The 10,896-nt window shown below is 40.0% G+C and overlaps 1 protein-coding gene across 1 annotated transcript; it reads left to right on the top strand.

The window, feature by feature from the left end:
* Positions 1 to 321: 321 nt before the first annotated feature.
* On the top strand, positions 322 to 9,879 carry LOC127675359 (protein FAM104A-like). Its single transcript, XM_052171462.1, has 3 exons — positions 322 to 411; positions 812 to 911; positions 8,146 to 9,879. Exons 1-3 carry the CDS (start codon positions 404 to 406, stop codon positions 8,404 to 8,406), a joined length of 369 nt encoding a protein of 122 aa, XP_052027422.1. The 5' UTR covers positions 322 to 403; the 3' UTR covers positions 8,407 to 9,879.
* Positions 9,880 to 10,896: the final 1,017 nt, after the last annotated feature.

Below are 10,896 nucleotides of genomic sequence, written 5' to 3'. Positions count from 1 at the left end.
TCAAAATATCCACAATTTGGTCTTCTTGAGCTTCATGTGATCTGCAACAGTTTTTCCATATAATTTTTCTATTTTCTATTTTACAAACTTTACTATTTTGTCTTGAAAATCAATGTTATCAGTTCCATCCAGGTTAGTTCACTTAAGGGAAAAACATGTAGCTGGCTGGTAGTAACAGAACCCAGATCTTTCCAGGTTGAATGTGTATTCCTTCATTATGTGAAGTTTAAGTAAATGCTCTACAGCATGAAACTTATTTGGGTAGTATGGTGGGCCTGTTATTGTTGCTTTATGTGTTGTTTTGATTGGCTCTCAGTATATTTGCTAACTTTCTACACAGACATTGTCCTGGATCATAGTCAATTCATATCAACTAAGACTTTGGAAAGCATCTCAAGATTTAATGTTAAGGTAAACAAGGTCTGGAGTCAGCTTAAATTGTTAGTGATTTGGATCATGTGTTGAAGTAGGAGGGCTCAGAAGAATATAATATATGTGAAGTTAGAAGCCAAACTACTAAACTACTATAATAATTAAGAATACCGTAATTTGGCAGGAAACAGTGTGAAGGGAAGCTTTTCTTTTCTGCAATACTAAATATATGGTACACACAGAGTTCCTGTTTGACATGTTTCCTCCACTGACTAATGAATGCCACCTGCTGCAGAATGGAAGTCCATCAGAGCAGCACTGAATGGTTCTTTCTTAGACGAGATCCCAGAATTAGGTATTGGGACAGGGCTGCAAGTTAAGCATCCAAGATCAATTACTGAATCACAAATGTCCCTCTCCCTTTAAAAACTGTTTTCAGGAAACGAAGACCAGATGACAACGAGGATGACAACCTCCACCCCCCTCATCCTAAGAGGACTAAGACAGACCAGGCCTTACAGGACACTCATGCTGAACAGGTAGGAACCATGGCCACATAGATGACCATTCTGACTCACTGCTCACAATTCAGTGTACATTTCCATCCCCACAATGGCAAGAGAACCATCCCAGGTGCCCTCATGAAAGTCTTCTCATGGGCTGTAGAGGCTTTGAGCCAGAGCAGGACTTTTAATGTTGTCTTGAGCATGGTTTCACTGTGCAGTAAAACAGAGAAACAGTCAATGAAGGCTTTCCCATGCAATCCAGGAGGGATTGGGTTCAAGTATTTTCTCCACTGCACAAATGGGAAGGAGAAATCACATGCTACCTGGTATGTTTAGGACACAAAAGAACTTGAAGAGCATAGTGCTTTGATAGTAGCTAGCTACAGTGCTCTTCTTTGTCCTCCCTGGCAAACCTGAAAGCAAACTGGGGGTTGTGTGAAGGCATTTTGGAAAGCTTTACTGACCCTTAGACTGAACAGCTAGCATTTCAACTCCAGAAGTCTTACATTTAATAACTAGTGTTGGGCAGTTATAACTGCAGGCTTTGAATTCAAGTATAACATGGTAAGGAGAGAGCATTGTAAAGGCTTTCTGGACATGTCTCATCAGGCAATGAGTAAGTATGGTTCACTTTTACCTTTCTTGAGAAAGAGAACAATGGTTTATCAGCGTGTACCATTCCTGCCTCCAGGACATGAACACAGGTAGGTTTTGGATAAAATGTACCTAGAGTCTGGGTCTCAGGTCTACCCCTGTCAGTGAATTAGTTCTCTTGAGCAATAGAATTTCTTGCTCCTGTTGCCTACAGTCACCCAAGTATAAATACTGGCCTTTATTTCCAAGGTCAGCATCTTTAGGCATTTGAATGTAAATGTGCTTCCTGGATCAAAGTTATGAGACATGGCTGTCCCAACCCGACGCCTGGAAGCTTCTGTGCATGTCTATATTGTAGATACAGAACAATCACTTCTCAGTGTTTGCCCTCTGATGACTGAGTCGAACAGACCATGGATAGTGTAAAGCAAGTGTTTAGATTACACTAGTACAAATGCCAGGCCTTTACTATGCTAGTGATCTCATGGGAACTGGTTTAAGTCCTTGTGCTCAAGTTCCATGGAAGAAACAGTAATAAGACCAATGAGAGAAATCCATTAGGGATGTCACATATACTTCAGTTAGACTTCTGTGCATGCTCAATTTCCTTCAAATGTTGTTTTAATAGCTATTTTCCAGTCAACAAGTTACGTTCAGGTGTCTGATGGAATGTTTGGTAAACTGTTTTATTTATTTCTGATATTAGCAGTATGTAGCCTTTGTAGGGTTATTTAATCATCATCCCAATGGGACATTGAAAGGCCTGAGAGGAGAATCTCTTTTTAATACTATTTTTTAATCTTTGAAATTTAATGCATAGATACCATATGTCTTCCTCATATTCATCAGCAATCTCTCCCTGCACCTCTCCACTGGATGACTCCCAACACATGCGCTTCCAACTTTCATTTCCTCCTTTTCATTATATGTGTATGTTACTGTTTAAATCAGTCTGTACACTGAGTCTACTCAAGTGCACAGAACTGTGGAGTCACTCACAGAATCACACATAACTGACCAGTGACCATCTACACTGAGGGAAGTGACTCTTCTCCAGCAAACGTTAGTGACCATCAGTGCCTCAGTAGAGGTTTGGCCACAAAAAAGCCCTTCTGGTTCATTTACTTGCGTTTTTCATATTCAGGTCTTATGCAGGCAACCACAACAAATATGAGTTCACATGTTCATCAGCCATTCTTTCTCCAAAGGACAACATTTCACCGTGTTCCTATCTGAAATCTGGCTCTGAAATTCTTTCTGCCTCTTAGTCCACAATGTTCCGAGCCTTTAGGGAGGGGAAGATGGATGGTGATGTTCCCTGTGTGGCTGAGCACTCACAGTTGTTTAGTATCAGAACACTGGAGAGTTATGTTTCTACATTGCCTTGCAACTAGAAGCTTCTGTTATCAGATCCGAGAGCAGTGCAGACATATGGATATAAACATAAATATTTACAAGGCAGGTTAACAACGTTATAACTTAGCAGAACAACAGTTTGTACCATCCAGAACCATGCAGGAGCAATGGGCTCAGTAGTAGTAGGGCTTGACCATGTTACAGTGCCAGGCATACACTTACTCATGTGGCACATTCTTCAGATCCAGTCAGGAAAGCATTTGGTTAGCTCCAGGAACAGAGTTGCCAGTATTATACCATTGGTCTCATCGTGCCTTCTAGGTCAGTATTATACCTTAAAGGGTCTATCCACGGGTAAGTCCACTCTTGATGTTTTCTCTCATGATAGACATGATAAAACCTTCTACTTATATGAACATTAGCTGTCTCAGAGAGTTTCAGGTGAGTTCAAGACTGATTTCCCCATGCCCGCTAACAAAACTGGGTAGTGTCTAAACTACAGGGTCCAGACCAGTGATGATAGAATGTATTCTTATCACACATCAAATGAGATACAAGAAGAAAGGAAGAGTGGCCCCTGGTTCTGGAAAGACTCAGTGAAACAGTATTCGGCAAAACCAGAACAGGGGAAGAGAAGGGGGCTTACGGGACTTTCGGGGAGTGGGGGGGCTAGAAAAGGGGAAATCATTTGAAATGTAAATAAATTATATCGAATAAAAAAATTTAAAAAAAAAAGGAAAAAAAAAAGAATGTATTCTTATGGCCACCTCTGGGGCTGACCTAACCATAGGGAGCTAAATTGTTTGTGGTGCTGACACTTATTTGCTAACTTGTAGCTTTAGGTAAGCACTCGGTTACTACAGTTCACTTTAGAGTCTGAGTTGCTGTCTGAAGATAAACAGGCCCACATGTGTTCTACAGGTGTGGTGTAACTAATTTTATTTTGAAAATTGCTACAGCTCAAGGTCTGGTCAAATTTCAACTTCTGGTCTTCAAAAAGCCTGGCTGAGCCACCTACCTATGCACAGTATTTCACAGATGAATGTCATTTATCCCTTGGTCCTTTGCAGAGTGGTATTAATTTAACAGCCTGTTTCCATGGCTGTCCCCTGGCTCAAGAGGTTGTGAACTGTTTGGTGGGATCAGGGAAAGTGAGGGAGTCATTTTGAATGTGAGGGGCCTCTGGGAGTTCATAATCAAAGGACTCCAGTGAATTTGCCTTGCCTTGTCAGTTTCAGGTGGTAGGCAACAACATGTAATTCCAGGAGTTCAGACACAGAAGAATTGAATTTCATTACACTCTTGGGGTTCATAGAAATGAGAATCTCTGAGGTATACCAGAATGGAATTGGGTGGAAATCCAGAACTGAAGATATAAAAAAAACCGTTGAATTAACTAGGTTCTCCAGTTAGGAAGCATTTACAGTTCTACATCATGAATACACATGAATTACCATTCTGATCTTGTCATGGTCTTCCATGATAAGTTTCTTTCTTACAGGTCCATTTTCCCAGCTTTTGTGTCTTTAGTCCACTGAGGCTCACTCTCTTTCCACCTACTGTGAAGCTTGAAGGTCTGTGAAGCTTTTTCAAGTGCTGTCTTTCTTCTGCCCTGTGATTCTATCCTGCTGTCTGCATTCCTTCCTGCCACCTAGCCTTTGGCAGCTTTTTTCCTCCACCTGCTCACTCCTCCTTACTTTTGACATCTGCTATCTCGCTTTTCTATAGCATATGGGGAGAACTCAATCTGGGTCACCTGCCAACTTAAAGCACAGAAATGTTTAAAATGCCAAGTGTTGCCTGCAGAGGTGGCAAGTACACCTTGTGTGACTTGTGTGTACACTCTCTGTGTCTGTAGTGTGCTTTCCTCAAGTCCTTCCTCCTCTTCTGTGGGCATCACTGGATTGTCCCTTGTGTTTCTGCCAACAGAATAATGACCTGCACAACCTGTTCCTGGATAGTTTGCAAAACAGTCTGGGTGGTCTCTGTGTTCCTCATCTTCCTCTACCCTTCTTCCATTACAGCCATCCATTAGGATATATGTCTGTTCAGCTCAGTTAGGTACCCTATTCCTGTAGAGTTCTCACTGGACAGGCAAGTCCTCTGATTATTCTTGACATGTCTTCTCTTGCATAACCATGGCTTAAAAATTTCCCAAAGGCCACAGATCCCTATCCTAGCAGCATATAACTGCCCCTTGAAATTCTTCTCACCCTTCTCAGGCTCTTGTTCTCCCTAGTAGGCAGACTCTTCTTGCTAATATTCCTTCCTTCCTGCAATGTGTAGTGTAGGCCACTTTTTTATTTTAATCTTTTACTTTTTGATATTATAGCATAATATATTTTTGATATTATAGCATATTTTCATTCCCATTTCTCATTCTAAACCCTTTCATATATGCCTCCTTTTGCTCACTAACTCATGTCTTCTTTGTAATTAGTTGATCTTACAATGCACACATACTCTCTTTCACATACACACACACACACACACACACACACACACACTTGCTTACTTAGAAATAGATGCTGTCAAATATGTATCATGCTACTTTTATGTACATTTTTAGGACAGAGCTTTGGTTTGGATATCCAGTAGTTGTGGTATGGTTTCCCCCTATCAGCTTCCCTTATCCCTCATCAGCTTTTCTTAGTTGCCTGTAGTTCTTTTATATCATTAAGTTCTCCTAGTATTCCTTGTTCATTGTCCTGTCTACTGTGGTTGTTTTCTTCAGTTCATGTTTATATAGTCATCATTGTTAGATTGTATGGTTTTAGTATTTGACATTCCTCAGAGACATAGTCTCACAGCACAGTCTTTGACTCTCTGGTTCTAACAATTGTTTGTTGTATCAGTTGAGGCTGGGGTTCACAATTCTCCATTCGATGAGGTGCACTTTTTTAATGGTCTGATGTGAAGAGATGTTTCTTTTATGCAACCTAGAGACGGCACTGCTCTATGGGCATAAGGAAAATATATGGAATGCCATTAGGGATTATGTTGGTTTGGTAAAGTGGCAGGTAGTGTTTCTGTCCCCATTTACTTAATATATTTTTCACTGAGAAGGTGGCATTAGGCATTTTTCTTGTCCTTTGAGAAGGTATGAATGAGATGTGAGTGAGCTTTATGTTACCACAAACATATGTGTGCCACTCTTGCCCCCTTAGGTGATTCACAGGTATCATAGTTCTGTAGGACTTTTGGTTGATTCCCTGGTTTGGAAGCTTGTCTTCATGAAGGCCAGTCTTTACCAGAAAGATTTCATGTCATTTCCAGCTGGTGGCCACTGGGGATGGGATGAAATTTCTATTCATTTAGTAAACAGATAAGCAACAGTTTTGATTGACTGGGCATTGGCAGGACCCAGCATTCTCCCACACGTGTAGCCCAGGTAAGTAGGCTATGAGGCTAGCTGAGAAACTGCCTCCTGCAAGGTGGTTCTTTTGCCTGTCCTCAAATAGAACTTTAGCAGTTTCATGTTGTCCTCAGCTTCTTTGGATCTGAAATAACCCTGCATATTTGATGAAGACTTTGAACCAAATACAGCCTTGCTTTTTGCACATAGATAGAACTTACCTAGCCATTGTGAAGCACACTTGAAAATTTTGAATAGTGAGAATTCTTCTCCAGCGACTTCATAGATGTGCACTTTATCTTGCAGTGTGTGTGAATTAGCAAGTACTTCCTGAAAACATGTGCATATCTGCGTTGAAAGTGCATAGGTATTAGGAGTGGGTGTTGTGTAGCTGGAAAGATGTCTCAGCAGTTGGGAACACTAGGTCTGGTATATACCATATATATATATATATATATATATATATATATATATATATATATATATATATATATATATATATATCTTTATATATATATGTATGTATGAAAAGTGCTACGTGTAAATACATATATATACATATATATGTATATATATATAAGTATATATGTATGTGTGTATTATATGGTAAAAGTGCTATGTATAAAAATAAGTAAGCAAGTAAATAAATAAATAAATAAATAAATTTTGTGCTACCTGCAGATTATTACTGTAGTACTTACATGGGCTATTCTTTCTCTACTTTCCTCTGAGACTCCTTTCACTCATGTAGATAGCCCTTAAATCCATTGAAACACATTTCTCAGATACTCACACACAGGTAATTTGGCGCAGTGTGTCTTATAGACAGTCTTTGAATGCATGAGTCTAGTTGCATGATTACTGTTGATACATGTGATGTACAGAGCTGAGGAACTTCACATAATCTGAGAATGGTGACATGTCTTGGTTTCAGTCCTTCTTAAATCCACCTTGAGAACAATGGCCTCAGGAGCTATAACAGCCAATATTGTTCAGTGTTTTAGATAAGGCTCGCTGTGATCACATCCTCTTCCTTTGATAGTCCTAATATTGGAGAAAGATGTTGCTGCGTGTATGAACATGAACGTGTATTCCTATACCTAAAGACATGGAACCCATGGTCCCAAGCATGTTACGAAAACATTCTAGCACTGACTTACATCCCTGGTCAACAGAATTCTAGAGTATGACTCTGTTTTGGAGATCTCACATAGTATTGCCAATATGATAGAGTGAAGTAATCTCAAGAAAAGACAATTTTAAAAGAAAACACAGAAACACGATATACTAAGGCCACAAATAGTAGACCAATGGGTGTTAGTCATCAAAAATGCTGATCTGTCACTTATTATAGCTTTAATTGAAAAATGTCAAAAACATATAAGATATGAGAAGAGCCTTGAATTGCTGGAGGAGGTGCACATCTGTCTGCTCTCATAGATATGTAGTGAAAGATCCTGTTATTTGTAGGTAAGTATGTGTGCCCATATATGTGAATGAAGTGTTTCCCATTATTTCTTCGCCACACTGGCAGTTGGAATTGCATTCCATCTACTTGCTTTGGGCCCAATCCCTACTCCATTCTGCAGAATTGCTTGCTGCTTGATCCTGGAGGATGGGAACTTTCTTCCCTGATACATGTAGTTGGAATGCCTGCTTCAAGCATTGCCAGTGGATACATGTAATAATCTGGAGCAAGAGAGCCTCTCTTTGAACTTTCTCCCTGACAATTCCCAGGAACTGGCTTTGGGGCCCATTGGAGAATGCTTTCCTGTCCTGTCAGATGGGTTGTATTTGACCCTGCTTCACCAACAGGACTGCTGTCAGGAGGGGATGAATTGCACAAGCAATTGCATATTATTATATATGAAGTCTTTTGTAGAATGTGATGCCAATATTCTTCAAGGTGCACAGGAAATGATGACAGTACATGAGAGCCATTCTCTTTCTGTTTTCTTTCAGTTAACAAACGACAATGGACGTAACCACAGCAACATAGGTAACACCAATTGTGAGAGAGTTCCAGGTAACAACTTAAGTGAGAGCACTGCTGAAGAAGACTCCAACATTCATGAATTATCACAAGAGGAGGACTATGAAGTATGCCAAGAGAGAGGTCTTTACTCCCACATTAACAACATCTTGAAGGAAGCTCATATTTACAACCACAGGCAGAGAGGACAGTCAAGTCTGACCACTAAAGAATTCTTTTCTTGTATGTAAATTTCAATGGCATACATGCAAAGCAGTCCTGTCTTTTGTCTGTATTTTCAGTAAGAGGTCAATGGGCATTGTATTCTTTTGTTGTGTTGGTCCACCACTGTAATCGCGGAAGGACATTCATGTTAAAATATTAGCATAATGACTTCTCCTGAGACTGAATGGATTACATGTCCAATTGAGGTTTGTTTCCAAGATGCTTATTTAGGGTATTCATATTAAAAGTCATTTAAAATGTAATTTTCTTATTTTGGAAAATTAAGTGGCCCGATAAAGTTTATGTGTTTTACTTTGAAATGTCAAAGAACAAATCATGGAGGGGCCATTACCAAGCCAATAGTAATGAGCATTGGCGAGAAGGGGAAATGTGGGTGGTGTGTTCTCATTCTGATATGAACATGGGCTGATCCTCAGAATGGAAACATCTACAGAAATACTTCTCCACCTATACTGGAGTAAAAATCATCCGAGGTGGGCTGTGAACTTGAAACCTGTTTCTAATAAGTACATTCTTTGTATTCTAAGGGAGAATCCTTCTCCCTTTAATGTTCCTGTGTGTGCTCTTAAGACTCGGGTCAAACACTTATAATTCGTTCAGAGAAGTACATAGCAATGCTGTAGCTTAAGCACAAACTTTCAATATTTACTACTTCTGAGTTGTCTCTTACTGTCCCATCTATTATGTCTAATGTTGTTAAAAAAAAATCTCAGTTATTGCAAAGGATATGTGACTTGAGAGGTATTGTAAAGCTGGGTGCATGACTATCCATTGTCTAACAAATCATTCACAGGAAAGAGAGCATCTCAAGTTTTCAAAATCCATACAAATGTTTGGGGCTGGATGGACCAGTAAAACATTGCATGGCTAGCTTTTGGCATAGCCTCAGAATGGCAAAGCTCTCAGCACAGTTAATGTGGCTAGTTATGGTTGAGCTGAATTACCATTAAAAGAAGCAGACAGTTCTCCTTACTGATGAATCTGGCCTGGTGTTTAGTCATATTGGGCAGCCAGCCCAGCCTGTGGATTGACTTGTGTAATGCCCACATTTTTTTCCTGATCAAAGAACCAAAGGCATCATACCTTGTGCCCTGTGGTTGTGAAGCCTATAACTGGTTTTAAATTTACTGAGAAATGAACCTTCTTTGCTAAGCACAGTCTCTACAAATGAACTTCATGATCTGCAAGGATTTATAATTACCAGTAACTTCTCTGCTGAAGAACCAGGGCTTCTTGGCAGGGGACAATTGAATAGGTATCTGGGATAACATATTCTCTGTAAAAATAAAGTGAACAGCAAAACAATAAAGAGGAGAAGCTATCTGAAATTGGAACCTGCTTACACTCAACACAGTCCATGAGCACATGTCAGGGAAGATATGCAGCAAGCATTGCACCATGTTTAGGAACCACAGTCACAAAGATGATATACCTTGGTGGGTGTTCACGTCCACCACCAAAGTATCCTGACAACCTGAGTCCTATCCCTATACCCATGAGGTGGAAGAAAATCTATCTCCAGAAAGTGGTCCTCTGCTCACTTGAAGAGAAATATATTCATACTCTCTCTTCTTCTGTCTCAGTCTCTTTCTCTGTTTCTGCCTGTAACTTTCTCCCTCTCCATCTCTCTTTCTATCTCTCTGTCTCTCTCTCTGTCTCTCCATTTATGTCTCTCTTCTCTTCTTTTCTTACATCTAGCTAAGGCTTGCCTCGAACTCTCTATGTAGACCAGGATAGCGCTGACCAGAAGGATGTCAAAGTGCCTTGCCTGCCCTATGCTATCATGGAATGCTTGTGTCATTTTGTCTGGCTTTCCTTAAAATGTATTTCTATTTTTTTCCAGTCAGGATATACCATGCAAGCAAGCTGCAAGTGTATTGCCTCTGTACCTCCTGCTCGCCTTAAACTCATATAAATCTGCCTACTTCAACACTGTAAATCTATTGTTCTGATAAAGACAATATGTCATCACCTTACTGTCTTGTAAAGCTCCTTTAATTTATAAATAGCCTCTGTCCTAAAAGATCTCATTATTGTTTGAAGGGAAGGAACATCACCCATTACCACTGTCTCTCCTATAAAGTACAAGTTTTGTTTTGTTTTTTTTTTATAGCATAACATGGGAAAAGTGATTCTTTTCCATTGATGAATTAAATACATGGAACAAGGAAAGAATGTTTCCCTAAGGGTGAGACAGTACTTTTTGTGCAGGGAGTAAGGACCTAACTTACTTCCAAGAACAACCAACTATGTAGCATAACCCCAACACTTCCATACCTAACCCCTTGACGTAGAAGTAGGGTGAGGTTTTCATGTTACAGGCAGCAAGGGGACCTTACATCCAGTCTTTTACCTGCCCAATGAGGTCCTGTAGAGGGTGGCAGGAGTCCATGATGAGCTTAATCAGGTAAGTGTTGAGTAGTAGCACAGTACTTGAAAACCAAGTATTTTCCAGTTTGTCCAAGCTCCCTATCCTCCACTACAAATTGGCACTT

The sequence above is a fragment of the Apodemus sylvaticus genome, chromosome X (genome assembly GCF_947179515.1).
Source record: "Apodemus sylvaticus chromosome X, mApoSyl1.1, whole genome shotgun sequence".
NCBI lineage: Eukaryota > Metazoa > Chordata > Mammalia > Rodentia > Muridae > Apodemus > Apodemus sylvaticus.
Note: the sequence above shows the minus strand (reverse complement) of the source record. Positions and strands in the feature narration are given on the sequence as shown.

Excerpts from the sequence above, each read along its gene's own strand:
- LOC127675359 (XM_052171462.1), top strand. Across the intron at positions 912-8,145 it reads AGGACACTCATGCTGAACAG|TTAACAAACGACAATGGACG; the intron begins GTAGGAACCATG and ends GTTTTCTTTCAG.